Source organism: Bos mutus, chromosome 7 (genome assembly GCF_027580195.1).
Source record: "Bos mutus isolate GX-2022 chromosome 7, NWIPB_WYAK_1.1, whole genome shotgun sequence".
Classification (NCBI taxonomy): Eukaryota; Metazoa; Chordata; class Mammalia; order Artiodactyla; family Bovidae; genus Bos; species Bos mutus.
In genome coordinates, this window is record NC_091623.1 from 80,119,122 (window position 1) to 80,138,578 (window position 19,457).

The 19,457-nt window shown below is 40.3% G+C and overlaps 1 protein-coding gene across 1 annotated transcript; it reads right to left on the reverse strand.

Annotated features, from left to right (window-relative positions):
* Positions 1-7,221: 7,221 nt before the first annotated feature.
* LOC102285042 (olfactory receptor 2V1) lies at positions 7,222-8,169 on the reverse strand. Its single transcript, XM_005891096.1, has one exon. The coding sequence runs from the start codon at positions 8,167-8,169 to the stop codon at positions 7,222-7,224; it is 948 nt and encodes a 315-aa protein (XP_005891158.1).
* Positions 8,170-19,457: the final 11,288 nt, after the last annotated feature.

The window sequence follows — 19,457 nt, forward strand, 5'->3', positions numbered from 1 at the left end:
ACACCTAGGAATTTTGTAAGAGAGCGCAAAGAGGGGAAGTCAAACCTATAGGGTAACTTTCTCAAAGAAGAAAAAGCTATAGGGTTGGAAAAGAAGGGAGCAGGCACATCAAAACATATTTCTCCAAATGAGAGTAGAGCTCTGACATTCAACTAGATGGGGTATTGGAGAGGACTTCCAAAAGAAAAAAATATATATACAGGGTGTTGGGGAACAGCAAGAAGAAATTTGTTTTCTAAGGTTGGAAATATAGGCACATATGTAAGTAGAGGATTTTATCCTGTCTTTCAAAATCTAACAACCAGATATCATCACAGGCAGATAACTCTCCCCATACCCTGAGTCAGCCAATTTCAGGTAGTCTAGACTTTGTTGCATCCTCTCTCAACTTGAAAAGACAAATCATGCCCACTGTTCCTGAAACTTGTGATGAGACCCTGAGGAGGTAATCTTCTCTTTCTGGGTCTCAGTCTCCCAAGCTTTAAACCAAAAACCTCAATCAAACAACCCTCAGGTCTTCTCTAGTTCTGCCCAAGGAATAAAGGATTAAGAGAGGTAAAAATTTTTTTCAGAAGTAAAATCTAACCACACGAGTTTCCTACCTTAAGAGAAATTGTAAACAGGAGAATGGCAGGAATGGTAGTGGGGTAAAAGACATTTGATAGCAGAGAGGTGAGATACAGGACACAGCAAGAAGAGCCTTACCTGAACCCAGGTAATCAATGACATCAGGAAAGCCTGGAGAGTCAAGAGGCAGATCCCACCGGGAGCCCTATGTCCTTGGTGAACAGATTTCACAACCCAGGGAGGACTGATCAGATCGGTCAGTTGGGTCTACAGTGGGATCTCTCTCATTGCAAGAAAGATCTTGTAATCTTCTTAAAGGAAATGGGCCTGAAATGGAATCAGGAGGGACTTAGGAAATGTAAAGAAAAGAAATTTCCAGGAGAAATAAAGTCTTGTGTGGTCAGAACACCTCAAGAATATCCTCCTGTCTTATGAAAATAGCAGTTAGCTGTGGTGCTATGGGTACTTCCCAAGCTGAGGGAGGAAATATTAAATGCCTTTCACCATGGTTCTGAAGAAATGCACTTAAGACTGGTAAAAAATGGAAGAAAATGAGTCTGAAAGAATGTAGAAATCTAGGAAAACCTGGAAGTGAGAGTTCCATGCTAAAACCTGGCAAAATCTTTAAGGGTTAAGAAAGAGTCTTTCAGGAACAAAAATTAGAGCACATAGAGACCAGACATTCTTCATCCCAAAGGAAAGCAGTGTGGGAGTGGGTCAGACCAGAAGAAAAGGGGCTTCTGGTTGGGAGAAAATATAAAGCCTCTCACCTGTGGAAGAAACCCCTTGCTGGGCTAGGTCAAGCACCTATCTAAGAGACTTTATTCCTTGCCAACCCTCGCTGCCATCCATCGTTCTCCCTTCTGCTGTGACTGAGGAAAGTTACTTCTGTTTTCACAAATCCTTAGAGAACCCTCTTCTGCAACATCTTTGTTCCCAGTCCCTTGCAATTAAATCTCTTGGGGAAGGAAGTCTCCTTCAAAGTTATCTGCTCACCTGATCTCACCACAAAACAAAATCTCTCCTGGGGATATGTAGAGAAGAAAACTGTTAAGAGATTCTACAGGACAATCTGGGGGACATCGGCTATCCTTCCATTCCAAAATGGAATGGGAAATGTTGGCTTTTGTTCTGAGTTGTGGTCCACTTTGTGCGTGTCCAGTAAATAATGTGTGTAGCTGAAGCCATCAGGACATCTTCCAGAGTCTTCCAGACTGTTGCCCCTCTGATTCCTTCTACCTCTTCCCATTATCTAGGTTACATGAAGAGGGTGCACCATGTGCTGTCATGTCTGACTCTTTGTGACAGCATGGGCTGTAGTCCACCAGGCTCCTTTGTCCATGAAATGTTCCAGGCAAGAATACTGGACTGGGTTTCCATTTCCTACTCCAGGAGATCTTCTCGACCCAGGGATTTAATCTATGTCTCCTGCATCTCCTGCATGGGCAGGCAGATTCTTTACCACTGCACCACCAAGGAGACCCAGGATAAATGAAGAGATGCCCACCCAAAATCATAATGACCCTTCTAACCTCTGGGTTCAATTCTGCTGCAATTCAAAGTCCTCAAGAGATGAAAGATTCAACAAACAATCTGTTATGATAAAGAGGTAATCTGTCCCTGGACTGACCTCCTCCTGCCCACTTTTCTATCATCTCTAACCCAGCTGAGCTTTTGTTATACTAAAAAATTTACAAAAAGTAAAGATAGCATAGCACAACAGACACTTTACCTTAAAGTCAGGCGGAGCTGTATGTCCATGATGTTTAAACTTCTTTTAGGCAAGGGACTCGTGTGAACCCCAGTTTCCTCATTTGTAAAATGGAAATAATAATTTTAACTATAAAATATGTGTTCTAAGAATTAAACTGAATAGACAAACTAAATTCCTCTCCCTGTTGTAGAAATGCAGTTACTAGTGTAACTTCCCTCCATTCCCTCTGCTGCTGCTGCTGCTGCTAAGTCGCTTCAGTCGTATCCGACTCTGTGCGACCCCATAGACCGCAGCCCACCAGACTCCGCCATCCCTGGGATTCTCCAGGCAAGAACACTGGAGTGGGTTGCCATTTCCTCCTCCAATGCATGAAAGTGAAAAGTGAAAGTGAAGTCACTCAGTCCCTCTAAAGCCCAAAAATAGAGACAAAATACAGACCTTACAAAAATCGTTTATAAATCTCATTAAACAAATAGAGCAAGCAATAGAAACAATACTTAGGAGGAGGAGGAAGAATCTAATTTCCAGAATTACCACATTATCATATTCAAAATATCCAATTTCAGTGAAAAATCACAAACTATAAAGACAAGAAATGCAAAGAAGCTATCCTTGAGAAAGCAGACATTAAACCTACCAGACAAAGACTTTAAGTCAACTGACTTAAATATTTTTTAAGTGCTGAAAGAAACTATGGAGAAAAAGCTACAGAAAACAATTTTTAGGAAATATTTTAGGAAAGCAATCCATGAATAAATAGACAATATCAATAAATAGATATAAATTATAAAATGAAACAAATATTCTGAACCTGAAAAGTACATAACTGAAATGAAAAACTCACAAGAGGCATCAATATCACACTTTAAAAAGCAAAATTAAAAATGAGAGCCCTTGATTATGGTCAATTCAGATTAGCAAATCTAAGAAGTAGAAAGAACAAAAAATGAAGAATAACTAAAAGAATCTAAGAGATTATGGGATGTCATCAAGCAAAGCAACATAGGCATTTCTTTCTTTTCAAGAAAGAGAGGAAAGAAAGACACTGTAAGAATATTTAAAGAAATAAATATTGAAACTGTTCAAGTTTGATAAAAAGACTTGAATTAACACATTTAAGTTCAATGAATTTCAAAAAGCACAAACATGAGATATCCTTACAGTTACACATTGTAATTACATTATTGGAAGGTAAGAATCTTTAATTTATTTTTTTATTGAAGGACAGCTGCTTTACAGAATTTTGTCATTTTCTGTCAAACCTCAACATCAATTGGTCATAGGTATACATATATCCCTCCCTTTTGAACCTCTCTTCTATCTCCCACTGCATCCCACCCCTCTAGCTTGATACAGAGCCTCGGTTTGAGTTTCCTGAAACATACAGCAAATTCCCCTTGGCTACCTATTATACATATGGTAATGTAAGTTTCCATGTTACTCTTTCCATACATCTCATCCTCTCCTCTCTTCTCCCCATGTCCATAAGTCTATTCTCTGTCTGTTTCTCCATTGCTGCCCTGTAAATAAATTCTTCAGTACCATTTTTTTCTAGAGAGCACATATATGTGTTAGAATATGATATTTATCTTTCTCTTTCTGACTCACTTCACACTGTGTAATAGATTCTAGGTTCATTCACCTCATCAGAACTGACTCAAATGTGTTCCTTTTTACAGCTGAATAATATTCCATTACTCATTCAGAAAACAAAGATCATGGAATCTGATCTCATCACTTCATGGGAAATAGATGGGGAAACAGTGGAAACAGTGTCAGACTTTATTTTTTGGGGCTCCAAAATCACTGAAGATGGTGACTGTAGCCATGAAATTAAAAGACACTTACTCCTTGGAAGAAAAGTTATGACCGACTTAGATAGCATATTCAAAAGCAGAGACATTACTTTGCCAACAAAGGTCCGTCTGGTCAAGGCTATGGTTTTTCCAGTGGTCGTGTATGGATGTGAGAGTTGGACTGTGAAGAAGGCTGAGTGCCGAAGAACTGATGCTTTTGAACTGTGGTGTTGGAGAAGACTTTTGAGAGTCCCTTGGACTGCAAGGAGATCCAACCAGTCCATTCTGAAGGAGATCAGCCCTGGGATTTCTTTGGAAGGAATGATGCTAAAGCTGAAACTCCAGTACTTTGGCCACCTCATGTGAAGAGTTGACTCATTGGAAAAGACTCTGATGCTGGAAGGGATTGGGGGCAGGAGGAGAAGGGGACGACAGAGGATGAGATGGCTGGGTGGCATCACTGACTCGATGGACGTGAGTCTGAGTGAATTCCGGGAGTTGGTGATGGACAGAGAGCCCTGGCGTGCTGCGATTCATGGGGTCACAAAGAGTCGGACACGACTGAGCGACTGAACTGAAGTGAACTGAAGCTCTCCAATTAAAAGGCAAAGACTGGCAAAACACATTTTTTGAAATATCATTCAATTCCATCTTGTCTATAAGAAACTCTCTTAGATTTGAAACCACAAGTAGATGGAAAATAAAAAGATGGAAAAAAGATGCTCCACGCAAATATAGCCAAAAAATAGCTGAGGTGGAAATATTAATATAAGAAAAAAATATAGTTTAAAAGACTATGTTATATTATATGTTATAAGAAACTAAGTACATCTTATGTTGAGAAAATTGTCAATTCATCAAGAAGCTATAACAATTTTAATCATACATGTATTAAACACAGCCTCAAATTAACGTGAAGCAAACTTTGATAAAATTGAACTGAAAGAGACAGTTCTGTGATAATGGTTGAAGACTTAGTATTTAACTTTCAAAAACTGATAGAACACCTAGACAGAATATTAATTAGAAAGTAGAAGGTATCAACAATATTATAACCCAACTTTGTCTACTAGACATATATAGGACACTCTACCCAGCAACAGAAGACACACATTCTCCTCAAGTGTACATGGAGCACTCCCCAGGATATACCGTATGTTAGACTAAAAGTTGTCTCAATAAATTTCAAATATTGAAATAATATAGTATCTTCTTTGACCAAAATAGAATGAAACTAGATATCAGTGATAGGAAGAGAATGGAAAATTAAAAAATATGTGGAAATTAAACAGCACAGTCTTAAAAAAAAAAAAAAGGACCAAAGAATAAATTAAAGATAAATTAGAAAAAATCTTGAGACAAATGAAAATGAAAACATAATATACCAAAATATGGGATGCCAGGAAAGTAATGCTCAGAGAGAATTTTACAGCCTATATCAGAAAGGAAGTAAAGAACTCAAAATGATTGCCTAACTTTATACTTTAAAGAAAAAGAGAAAACTAAACTAAAAGCTAGAAGAATGAAAAAAGCAAAGATTAGAGTGAAGATAAAGAGATTAAAAAACTAAATAAAATTGACCAAACCAAAAGTCTTTTCTTTAAAGATAAACAAAATTGAACAGACTTAAGCTAGAATGGCAAACAAAAAGAGAGAAGTCAATAAAATAACTAAAATCAGAAATGAAAGTAGGGATATTACTAGAGACTGTACAGAAATAGAAATGAGTATAAGAGAATACCATGAACTGATGCTGAAGCTCCAATACTTTGGTCACTTGATGTGAAGAGCCAAGTCATTGGAGAAGACCCTAATGCTAGGAAAGATTGAGGGCCGGAGGAGAAAGGGGTGACAGGATGAGATGGTTGGATGGCATCATTGACTCAATGGACATGAATCTGAGCAAACTAAGAAACATAGTGAAGGGCAGGGAAGCCTGATGTGCTGCAGTCCATGGGGTCACAAAGAGTCAGACACAACTGAGCAATCGAACATCCTCACACCAGGAAGAGTAACTTCTTTTTGCAGATTGTTTTTTCCTCTGCAATCCTTAGTGTTCTTTTGCCATTTCAGTTCTCAAATATCTGGTTAACAACTCTTTACACTACACTTTTTTCTGCTAAAGTAACTGATAAAGTTTTTATTCCTGGCTGTACCCTGACTGATATGTAAGTTATTAAACAATGGCTCGAATTCTGTCTTTATTTCTGTTCTAGTCTCTACTTTCCAAAACAGTTATAGTTTTACTTTTGCAGAACTTTAAGTACAGAAATAATCACAGTTGCCACAGCAAATCTGGCACCTGAATAGTGCTTTTAAAAATGTTTTCATACATATATCCCTTTTGATGTCTTCTTTTTGCCTTCATTTAATAAGGTTTATTAAGTAACTACTACCTATGAGACACAAAACCAGGTACTGGAAATATATAAATAATTTATTAGCAGTTAGGGATATATTTGTATTTCTTTTTTATTTAAGTATAATTGATTTACAATGTTTTGCCAATCTCTGCTATACAGCAAAGTGACTCAGCTTTACACATATATATATTCTTTTTTTAAATGTTCTTTTCCATTATGGTTTATCCCAGGAGATTGGATATAGTTACCTGTGCTATGCAGTAGGACTTTGTTGCTTACCCATTCTAAAGGAAGTAGTTTTCATCTACCAACCCCAAACTCCCATTCCATGCCTCTCCCTCCCCCACATCCCTTAGACTAGGAACCACCCAATAAAGAATCATAGAGACTCAATTTCTCCCATCTAGAAAATTTTTATTTAAAAATATTTATATTTAGGTGAAATCATCAACTAAATAATATAGATGATACATAAATGAAAAAAGACTGTGCCCAGGACATAGCAAGCACTCAATAAAACACAACTATAATCAAAAAGAATTAAAAATAGAGTGAATTTCCTTCAAAGACTTCATAAATGATCAATAATGATAATAATAACAATGCATTGCTTCTTCATGGCACTTTAGATTTACATATAGCTTTCCCAACAAAATCCCTGTGAGGTAGGGCAGTGTCATGATTCCCATTTATTGATGAGGAAACAGTCACAAAGTGTGAACGACTTGCCAACATTATGCAAACAGGAGGTGGCAGCACCAGGCTCCAGATGCCCTGGTGTTCAGTGCCAGTTGCCAACCCTGCAGTGATTCAGCCCCTTCTTCAAGGCGCCCATCACCTCCTGATTTCTCAAGCTATAAATGAGAGGGTTGAGCATAGGTGTTAGGACTGTGTAGAAGAGAGAGACCACCTTGTCATGGCTTGGGGTCCGATAGCGCCTAGGCCTAAGGTAGATGAACATGGCTGCCCCATAGAAGAGGGACACAGCAGTAAGGTGGGAAGAACAGGTGGCCAGAGCCTTTTTACGAGCATGAGCAGAGTGCATATGGAGCACAGCCCCCAAAATTCGAGCATAGGAAGCCACAATGATGGAGAAGGGCAGGAGCAGCATGAAGATACAGCAAGCAAAAAGCAGGGAATCAAAAATGGATGTGTCTACACAGGCCAGTTTCAATAAAGCTGGAACCTCACAGAAGAAATGATCCACATTCCTTGGGCCACAGTAGGGTAAGCTTATGGCTCCCACCATTTGTATCATTCCATCTATTATCCCAAAAGTCCATGAACTCCCAGCAATCTGCAGACAGACCTTCTGGCTCATGAGGATGGGATAGTGAAGTGGGTGGCTAATGGCCACATAGCGGTCATAAGCCATGAGTCCCAGCAAGAGCCCTTCAGATCCCACAAGAGAGACAAAAAATCCAATTTGTATGGCACAACCCACAAAGGAGATGAACTTCCTGCCAGACAAGAAGTTGAATGCCATCTTGGGCACAATGTCACAGACCAACAGGAGGTCCATGAGGGAGAGCTGGCTGAGGAAGAAGTACATGGGTGTATGAAGTCGAGGATCCATGTAGATGAGGCAGATGAGGAGGACATTCCCACAGAGGGCCACTGTGAAGACCACCATAACCACAGAGAATAGGGCAAAATCAGCCTGGCTATGAGAAAAGATGCCCAAGAGAATGAAGCCATCTATGGATGATTGGTTCAACCATATCCCCATGGTTCAGTTGTTCACAGTCACCTGAAAACATGGACAGAGAAATTCTGAGATTGAGAGACATGTCTTTACTAATCTCTGAATTATTCTTCTTCAGTCATCTGTATCTTTTGTAATTCATTAGAGCACAATAGTACATACTTAGGGATATATAAGAGGTTAGGAGCTTTCCAGGTGGCACAGTGGTAAAGAACCCACCTGCCAATGCCAGAGATGTAAGAGACATGGGTTTGATCTCTGGGTTGGGCAGATCCCCTAGAGAAGGGCATGGTAACCCACTCCAGTATTCTTGCCTGGAGAATCCCATGGACAGGGGAGCCTGGCCAGCTAGTCCATAGGGTTGCAAAGAGTTGGACATGGCAGAAGCGATTTAGCACAGCACATTCTTACATTTTTCCCAAAATATAGATGATAAGATATTTGCTATCTCATAGAATTGAACCATTTATCTACATTTGTATGTATCCATACCAAGAAGAATAGAATCTGAGTTAGTTTATGTGTCACAGGACTATTGGACAATCCTCTTTCAATAGGCAAAATACTGGCTTTCCCATATGGCACTGACTCTTTTTAGCAGGACTAGATGGACTCAGTATACTATCTCTAGCAGAACTTGGACCATTTCATCCCAAGAGATAATTCATATATGTTATAATAAAGGAAAGTAATGGATACTTGAGATGTTCTTTATTTTGCTGAGCTCAAATACCTTAGAACTATTTTTAATTCTTCTATGTCTTTTACATCCAACTATCAGAAAAGCCTCTTGTCTATATTATTCATAATATCTCAGAATCCAGTTAATGCTTATCTCCTCTACAGCTGCCTTGGTCCAAGCCACTATTCTGTCTTAGATGGACTCTTACAGGCTTCTAGTCAGTCTCCGGGCTTCTACCGTTGAAACCCTAGAGTCTATTCTCATAACAGTTCAAATGAGTCTGCTTAAAATGTAAGTCATACAATGTAATTTTCTTGCTGAAAGCATCTCAATGACTTCTCAAATTAAATAAGAGCCACCAGGGAAGCTCCAAATTACCCCACATAAGGCCCAAATACTTAGAGTGGCACACAGGCCCTACACGATACACACACAAACACGCACTCTCATATCTCTGACCTCGTTTCCTACCATGTCCCCTTTGCTCACTGTGTTTCCTTGAATTTCCTTGGACACTCCCACCTTTGGATCTTTGCATTTTTCCTCTTTGAAATGCTCTTTCCTCATATTTCTATCTCTCATCTGCTTCAGATTTTTACTCAAATGCCAATCTCTTAAGAGATACATTCTGTGAAAGTCACTAAAATTATAAACATCTTGCATTTTCAAGTCCTTTCTTGCTTTTGTTTTGTCCACAGCACTTATACCATTCAACACACACAGGATTACATTTTATAACTTTTATTGTCTGTCTCATCCTATTGGAATAAGAGCATCATTTATCATTCACCATGACATTGGCACCCCCTAATGGGTTCAGCCCCTAATGGCTTCCTGGTTCATAGTATATCCTCAATACATATGTGTTGATTGAATAAAATAATCAAGGTGAACTAATATATAGCTGCAACTTCCACTTTCTGAAAGTAGAGAGACTCCCGCTTCAATTGCTGTAGCCCTTGTTCTTGACCTCAATATATTACTTCATTGCTATATTTCTTCATCTGAGGAATAGTAAGTGATATAGTAAGAAGGGGATGACAGAGGATGAGATGGCTGGATGGCATCACTGACTCGATGGATGTGTGTCTGAGTGAACTCCGGGAGTTGGTGATGGACAGGGAGGCCTAGAGTGCTACGATTCATGGGGTCGCAAAGAGTCAGACAGACTGAGCAACTGATCTGATCTGATCTGATCTGATCTTGAGATACTTACAAAAGAATAGAATTTCTCTGCAAATGGATAACAGGGGTATCCAGGAGACATTGATTTAGGATATATTCATGTCTACTTTACCTCCTTGCAAAGAAGAAACAAGGCAACCACACAAGATACACTCTTTGTACAAAGAAACAGAGTAATTTCTAAAACTAGGATAGCCTTGCCCAGATCCACCACCATGGAGGTAGGCTCTCTGAGCTGAATTCCTACAGAACAGAGCATGTTCTGACTCATGTCCAGAAAAGACATGCCCAGGTATCCTTGCCAAAAACAACACAAAGGTGTGATGGGAGGTAAATCACACCTTTGTGTGATTTACACAAAGGTGCAAATACTACAGGAGCAAATCACTGTCCCTATAGTCTTCAAATACCATCTTGGCCATATCAGACCCAGACTGAATCAATCAACTGAACAAACCAGGTTCCACCTCACACCAGCAATTCCTCCTTTTATGTTAAGGACCCAATGTGTATATAATCATTTGGCTGCATGTACCTTCAAAGACATACACTCCACACCTCCACTTTCCCCCTCACCCACCACTGTATGCTACAATACTATAGAGTTGATTAATGACATATAAGCTCCCTTGAATTCTAATTCTTATATCACTCTATACTCACCATCTCCATTTGGATGTTCAATGGGCTTATCCTACCTAAAGTGATCAGATAGAGTCCTTGGTCTCCTCTGGAGAAACAAAACACCTGGTCTAACCTTCCCATGTAAATTAAGGGCAGGTCTGTCCAGTTTCTCAGGATATAACACATGGGTCATATTGAATTTCTCCTTCCCTCTCACATCCCAACATCATAAATCTCTGGTGGTTCTTTCTGCAAAATGTATCTACCCCTGACCACTTTCCATTCTTGCCCATCCTACCTGGCCACACTGTCATCACTGCTCTCCTGGATGATGATGGTCTCTAACTGAATTTGTCTCATCAGCCATTCCATCCCTGCCCCTATCCTAGTCTATTTGCACACTGCACTGCAAGGCAGGAGACCTGGGTTGGGAACAGCCCCTGGAAGAGGGCATGGAAACCCACTCCAGCATTGCTGCCTGGCGAATCCCCATGGACAGGGTAGCCATGGGGTCGCAAAGAGCTGGACATGACTGAGCAGCTAACCATTAAAGTGAACTCATCTCTGTAAGAATAAAAGACAAAATTTTTCAAGAATAAAGGAATGCCTATCAACAGACTTTCTATCACCACTCAGACCTCCTTTTCTTCTGTTCTCCCCAGAATCCCCATGACTCTGGTCTCATCAGCATCCTGTGTTTACTCCCATCCCAGCCTCAGGGACCTTAGTGCTTGCTCTTACCTATTCATGGAAATTTGATCGCACATAAATTATACCTTGTCCTTCACCTACTAACTAACCTTCTAAGCCAGGGCTTCCTCAGACCTATTTGCAATTGAAATCCCTCTCTCCTCCCTATTCCTTCCCTGCCTTGTGTTTCTCATAGCATTCAACACTGTCAGACTTGCTACATTTAATTCATACAGATTTGTCTTCTGCTTTTCAACTAGAACCCATATCCCCCAATGCCATTTTTTCTCATCGGGAATCCCCAGTTCCTAGAGCAGTAACTGACATGTATTATACACTAAGTAAATATTGTTGAATAAGTGATTGTAATATGCAAACAACTCAAGAAACTATCCAAGTATTCCACGTTATTAATTTCCTGTTCATTAATTTCCTTCCTTTCCACTATTTAGTTAATGGCTTCATTTTTTCCCTAGAAAGGACAGCATAGAGAAGCCACTTTGTAGCTAAAATATACATTGGAGGACAGGTTGACACTAAGTCCCATATCAGTCCTGTCCTTCCTGCCCCTTCACCCCTACCTCTCCCCACTCATCCTTTGTCTTCCTGCTGTAAACCACTATTCAACCCAGGAACCCAACACTAAGGCTCCCAATCCAAACCGAGAGAAAGAAAAAAGGAAAAGATCAATTAGAAATTAAAGGAAGAAAAACAGAGAAATAGATCAAATGCAAAGAACTAGAAGAAAGGTGGGCTCTGTGACAAACTAGGGATGGAATGGGGTGGGAGGTGGGAAGGAGGTTCAAGAGGGAGGTGACATACGTACATAGAGGTACTATGGCTGATTCATGTTGATGTATGGCATAAACCAATACAATATTGCAAAACAATTATCCTTCAATTAAAACTAAACAATTTTTAAAAAGAAAAGGACTAGAAGAAAGACAGAAAAGACACATAACACTAAAAGGTATATGCCCACCAACAATTCCAAAAAAAGGGAAAATAAGCTGAAGGAGACAGACAACAATAGGAAGAAAAAATAGTATTTAAACAGAAATGTGAAATGACCAGCAATTAGCAATAGGAACTGGAAAGAGGAGAGAAGAAGGGTGACAGGAAAAGATCCTCACTCACCTTTAAGTGGATTCCCTGAAGGAAAAAAAAAAATTCAGCAGATACCCTATGGCAGAGATTCCAGTGTCAAAATCATTTCATTGCCCTTTTCTTATTTGTACTTACTGGGTCAGAGTACACAGGGAGGAGACCCTTCCCCCAGCTTTGACCTCCTTCCTCTGCCCCCACCAACTTCTCAGCCAGACTCAGGCTGAGGTGTTGCCTGCAGCCTCCCTATGACTCTCCAGCTCACACAGCAAGACTCAGACAGACAACAGCTTCCTCTTAGCATAAGGGGATATGGAGAAAGTGAACTTAGTCAAGGAGATGGTGGTGGGCAGACGGGGACAGAGTCAGGATCTGTGTATCTGAGCCCACCCTCTGATGCCAGTCCACCTTCCATGGGCTGCCTCTCTGCCCTTGTTGCAGAACTGTCTCCCGTTGCCTGTGAAATACTTAACACTGAATCTGAGTGAGGAAGTTAAAACTGTGAGGTCCCAGAGGAGCCCACAAATTCCAGCCCTGAGGCAGAAGCTCCCAAGCTTATAATTAAAGAAAACCAAATAGGGAGCTTGGGGACAAGACCAGAAGAAGGCCAGCAGGATGGAGGGAGGAAACCTGGCCATTAGAGAGGCACAGGGCAGCCAGGGCACAGGAAGTGGGGCAAGTTTCTTGGTGCTCTAACCTCCATCACAGACAAATTCCACATTTTCACAGTGACCCTGAGGTCTCTCATGGGGTCTCCACCCTTGGATTTCCTGATAGGCTTTTTCTGCATCCCACAATCCACGTTTTTTTTTTTTTTTTTTTTTTTTTTTTTTTGCCTTCCCCATGAGGTCAATATATATTTATTGAGAACCCATGATATACAGAGCACTGAGTGAACAGTTACACTCGAATCAAAGGTGGGGACTGAACACAATTCTAGCCCTAAGGAGATTATAACCTGATGGGAGGGAAAGAAGAGCATTCATCTTCAGGAGAGTCAAATGGTGTCAGGGGAGCTGGGTGTCATCCCAAACCTTGTCAAATCAGTGTCTTTCACAGTTTTTCTGTGAGCAGTCCTGTGATTTCATTATCATGTCCGTCATCCCAGTATAATCATGGACAGCACTTTCTTTCACTCTCAAGGATGCCCCAGGATTGATGATAAGTTAATAGTCACTTTAATTTTGTCTTTACGTCCCATGAAATCAATTTTCAAAATGACCAATTCATTGGAAATCAAATTGCCTATGTCAATTTATGTTTTTCTTTAACTCTGTTTTTTTAATTAATATGTTTATTTTAATTGGAGGCTAATTCGTTTACAATATTGTAGTGGTTTTTACCATACATTGACATGAATCAGCCACGGGTGTACATGTGTCCCCGTCCTGAACCTCCCTTCCACCTTCCTCCCACCGGCTTTGAATGCCTTATTTCATGCATCGAACTTGGACTGGTGATCTACTTCACATATGGTAATATACATGTTTCAATGCTATTCTCTCAAATCATCCCTCCCTTGCCTTCTCCCACAGAGTCCAAAAGTCTGTTCTTTATATCTGTGTCTCTTTTGCTGTCTCGCATATACAGGGTCATCGTTACCATCTTTCTAAGTTCCATATATATGCGCTAATATTCTTTAACTCTTTGAAGTATGACTGATTTTTATTTTATTTTCACAACAGTAATAAATATGTTTTATCTGCCATACAAAGCTCTTGGGGCCTTCAGTTGGAGGTTGATGCACAGAAAGAACAGATTAGATCAGAAGGCTGAGAGAAGGGGAATCGAAAAGATAGCTGGGAAGACACAGGGAGGTGGAGACAGAGAGACCTAGGAATAAATAGACCTCTGTCAGGCTACTTCTAGGCACAGTAAACTGTTTTTTTAAGAAATTTCATACAGCCATTCATACACTTCTGCTCCAGCCTCCTTCTCTGTCATTGTCCTCAACCTGCTGACCTACTCTGGTTTCCTATAAGTACTTGAAGTTTTTCCACATCCATATTTTTGCTCAAGTTAAACCTCTATTTTAAATTGTTTTGTCTGTTTTGTCTTTTCCTACTGAAACAATTTATTCTATAAATACCCATCTAAAGCTCTTCATTACTATTCTCCCCATTCTAAAAATTCATTCCACACCCTTTAAGCCTCTCTGAGCTCATACAGTGTATTGTCCATACAACTGGCAATTTGTTGTATCCTGTGAAATCTATTATGTTACTATTTATTTAAACTACATAGTGATTGGGTGAAACATGATTGCATACAACCAAAAAACAGCTTTGTGTTTAGCTAGGACCACCTTCATTCCTGGAAAATCCTTCACCACCTTTGATGGAGTTCAAGCTGATCCCAGGGCTGTCTGGTCCACTTTCAGGTAGAAACCTATCTCCACTTAGCTAATCAAGACCAACTTTCAGGTAGGCTAAGATCCAGCTTGATACAAGTCATATCTTAAATCTCTCACCAAATTAAAAACCTTGCCCATGGCCTCTGCTCAGTTCAGATCTGATTGGGAGCTTGGGGACCCACCACAGGGAAGAGTGGAAAAGAAAGATAGCACTAAGTCATGTCTGATTCTCGTGATTCCAAGAACTATAGCCTGCCAGGTTCCTCTGTCTATGGAATTCTCCAGGCAAGAAAACTGGAGTAGGTTGCCATTTCCTTTTTATCCTGCTCCTTTCATTTTGATACTTAGAGATCTTCCTTATTTGGTTTTCTAGGATTTTCTAGGATTTAAGGGAAGATCAGGAATGTAGGGGGCACTGGGGAACCCTGTTGGGTATATATCAGTGTCATCTGCAGTGAGATATCTGAAGTCCAGTGTGTGATCTATCTGCTTGTCTGTCTATGTGCCTGTCTGTCTCTCTCTCTATCATTCCTGCATGTTAATAGATGTTGAATGCCCTCCCCACCTTCTGAGAACTCTGCAGTGACAGTTCCCTGGTAAGGGCAGACTGTCTCCAGTTGATCTCTTCTGACCCCCTCATTTCCTGACCCTGGCAGTTTCCTTTCAGTCCTTCACACAGACCACTCTCAGAAGAGAGTTTTCTAAGAAGGTTTGAGATGGTGGCCTCACAAAATATCTACTTGACAAAGAAGCAGTTTAGTCATCTTGACCCTAGACTGTTGTTGCACTTTGTCCTTTTCTTACAAGCATGAGCTGCCTCACCTTATCTCACAACTTCAGAATTCCCCAAGCACCAATTCTGCATTCACCTACATACACAGTCTCCCTGAGAAACACGTGTCAACTTCTTCTTGGAGATCTGTCATCTGGTCAGCTCCATGGAAGCAGGCCCTGAGTGTTTGTAGTTAGTGAGCCTCCATCCAGAAGTTGAAAATCCAGTCCCCTTTCTAGGAGTGTACCCAAGAAGGAGAACTTTTGAGTCCCCTCTCAATCAGGGAGCAGAGAAATAAATGCCACTGTAGTCAAACTGAGTTAGGCTAGTTAATGTTTGATGCAACATGGAGAACAGAGGGGTCTTTAGTGAGAAAGTGTAAGAGGAGCTTGTTACAAAATTGTAATGAAATTGTCACACAAGGTAACTTGTGCTTTGTTTCTAAATGGTTTTCTTTTAATGTGAGACACATCAAATCCTAAGAAACACTTCAATCCTTGATCAGAAATGCAATCTCCAACTTTGACAATAAATGTGGTTCTGGTGATCTCTGAGTGATGGATGCTGTATTCATCTGCTCAGGCTTCTGTGACAAAGTACCCAAGTCTGTGTGGCTTAAACAACAGAAATTAGTTTTCTTACAGTTCTGGAAGTACAAGATTAAGTTTATGGCAGAATGCCGCTTCAGGTGTAGGCGCTCCTCCTGGGTTGAAGATAGTGACTTTTTTCTCATGTGATCTTTCCTCTGAGTGTGTGCAGAGAAAGGATGAGCTCTCTGGTATCTCCTCCTATAAGGACACTGATTCTATCAGATTAAAAAACCCCATCCTTATGAACTCCTTTAACCTTAATTGCTTCCTTACACCAAATACAGTCATACTATGGATTAGAACATTACTCATGAATTCTGCTGCTGCTGCTAAGTCGCTTCAGTCGTGTCTGACTCTATGCGACCCCATAAATGGCAGCCCACCAGACTCCTCTGTCCCTGGGATTCTCTAGGCAAGGATACTGGAGTGGGTTGCCATTTCCTTCTCCAATGCATGCATGCATGCTAAGTCACTTCAGCCATGCAACCCTATGGACAGCAGCCCTCCAGGCTCCTCTGTCCACAGGATTCTCCAAGCAAAAATACTGGAGTGGGTTGCCATGAATTCTGGGGAGACACAAACATTCGTTCCATTACAGACATCAAGGATACTTTTGACTTTGGTATCAAATAAATGCTTAACAGAATTAAGCAAAATTAAATATTTGTCCATACTGAACTTTCTATTTGTCAAAAAAATTGGAAAATCTGGACAAAATAAAAAAGAAATTTGAAAGCATCAGAAATAAATCAAGACAGCCAAGACTCAGGGAGCAGAATTATAGAGAAAAGGGAAGCATGTTAAAGTGAATTCAGTTTTATATGAGCTTTTCCTCTTGAGGTGTCTGCTGATCAATAAATAGCATAAGGTTCAGAGGGTGAGAAACCTAGCATAAAACAGAGACTAAAAGGTTAGGAGTTGAGTAGAGTTTTGGGGGTCTGATGTGCTGGAGATCCAAAAATAAGTGTTAAAGCTTAGCAATGAGGCAGTTATTCTCCTCTAAAAAAATTAAAAAAAAAAAAACAGTCTTTCAGGTGGAGTGTTGTAAAGGGCATACACTACAAGCAATGGTGAGCTAGGAAGAGATGAGCTTCACAAAGACGAAAATATAGTTTTAAATCAGTCCAATTTTATATCATATTAAGGTGATCTTTTTAACTCTAATGGTCAACAAAAGCAAATTCTCTTTTTAGAAAGTAACAACCTTCAAATTATTTCTACAGTTAATAAAATCACCCAACATCTCAGGAGACAAGACCAAATAAACAAACAAAAAAAACTGTTAATAAGCAATAGAAACAGACATATGGGAGATTCGGGTGTAGGAGTTATAAGAAATAGACTTTGAAATAACCATTATTTATAAATCACATAGTGGAGAATTTTACTAGAAACTTGGAATCAATTTTTTTTAGAAAATGGAAATTTGAGAGCTGAAAAACATATTAAATAAAATTACAAACAAAATACATGCATTTACCTCCAGAATAGACACAGCTGAATATAGGATTAGTACCAGAAGAAAATATTCAGACTGAAGCATAAAGATAAAAAGAATACTTAAAACAACAAGACTGCTCTAGCCTTGGGATCAACCTCACCCAAGAGCAAGTGAATAACATCTGTAGGGCAATCACAGCCCTGCAGTCTAGGGACTCAGGCCACTAGTCAGCAGGCCAGATCCTGTTCTGAGACCACCTGGGCCCCGGCCCCACTTATCACCAGGACAACACAAGCTTTGGAACACCCAGACCCTACAGAAAGCTCTGTCAGGAACCAGCCCCAATAACCAACAGTCTGATACCAGTCCTGGGACCCCTGTGCCCTGCAGCAAGACCCCAGTATCCAACTCTGCCTGTCAGAGGTCCAGCACTAACCCCAAGATCTGGCTTCACTCACTAGTGAACAGACACCAGCCCAGGATCTCCTAGACACTGACTCTGCTCACCAGTCAGCCAGCAATGGCCCTGGGGTCCAATGGTGCTATGCAGCAAGCCACCTCATGACCGGACCTTGCCTACCATCAGCATGCAGCATCTGCACATAACAAGGCCTGGCAGGCCAGCAGTACACCAAGTCTACCAGACCCAATAGTCAGCTCATCAATACAGAAAAACCCATGAAGCTCACACAGAGGAGTGCACTGCTGAGATACATAGGACATCCGCTACAAAAGTTCACTTGTCCAAGGTCAAAAAACATAACTAACTTATGAAATACATAGAAATAAAGATAGCAGTTTAGGCAAAAAGAGGAGACAGAAGAACGTGTTCCAAATGAGGGAACAGGATAAAGCTCTTGTGAGGAAAAACAAAGTGAGTGGAGATAGGAAATTTATATAAGAAAAAGTTCAGAGTGATGATCATTAACATGATAACAGAATTCAAGAGAAGAATGGAAGCACAGAGTGAGAAGTTAGAAGTTTTGAACAAAAGTTAGAAAATACAGGCAACCAAAAATGAATAATACAGCAAATGAAATGAAAAATACACTGGAAGCAATCAACAGTAGACTAAATGACACAGAGGAACAGATTGGTGAGCTAAAAAGATGGTAGTGAAAATCACTGAAATTGAAAAAAAATAAATGAGGACAGTTTAAGAGACCTCTGGGACAACACCGTGTGCACTCATATTCCCATTATAGGTGTCTCAGAAGGAGAAGAGAGGGAGAAAAGGGGGCTGAGAACATATCTGAAGACATAATAGAAGAAAACTTCCTTAATCTGGGAATGAAAACAAACGTCCAAGTCCAGGAAGCACAGAGAGATCCAAACAGGATTAACCCAAAGAGAAATACACCAGGATACACCATAATTAAAATGGCAAAAATTAAGCTAAAGAGAGATTAGAAGCAACAAGGGAAAAGCAAGATGTTATATACAGGGGAATTTCTATAGATTACCAGCTGACTTTTAAGCAGAAATTCCGTAAAACAGAAGGGAGTGGCATAGTATATTTAAGTTCAGTTCAGTTCAATTCAGTCGCTCAGTCGTGTCCAACTCTTTGCGACCCCATGAATCGCAGCACGCCAGGCCTCCCTGTCCATCACCATCTCCTGGAGTTCACTCAAACTCACATCCATTGAGTCAGTGATGGCATCCAGTCATCTCATCCTCTGTCGTCCCCTTTTCCTCCTGCCCCCAATCCCTCCCAGCATCAGAGTCTTTTCCAATGAGTCAACTCTTTGCATGAGGTGGCCAAAGTACTGGAGTTATGAGAAAGAAAACAAAAACAAAAACCCTACAACCAAGTATATTCTACACAGCAAGGCTCCCATTCAGACACCTTCTTCAATAAGTGAGGCATGAAA

What these genes read in the sequence shown, in the direction of transcription:
- LOC102285042 (XM_005891096.1), bottom strand. Translation starts at nt 8,169, where the DNA reads ATGGGGATATGGTTGAACCAATCATCCATAGATGGCTTCATTCTCTTG.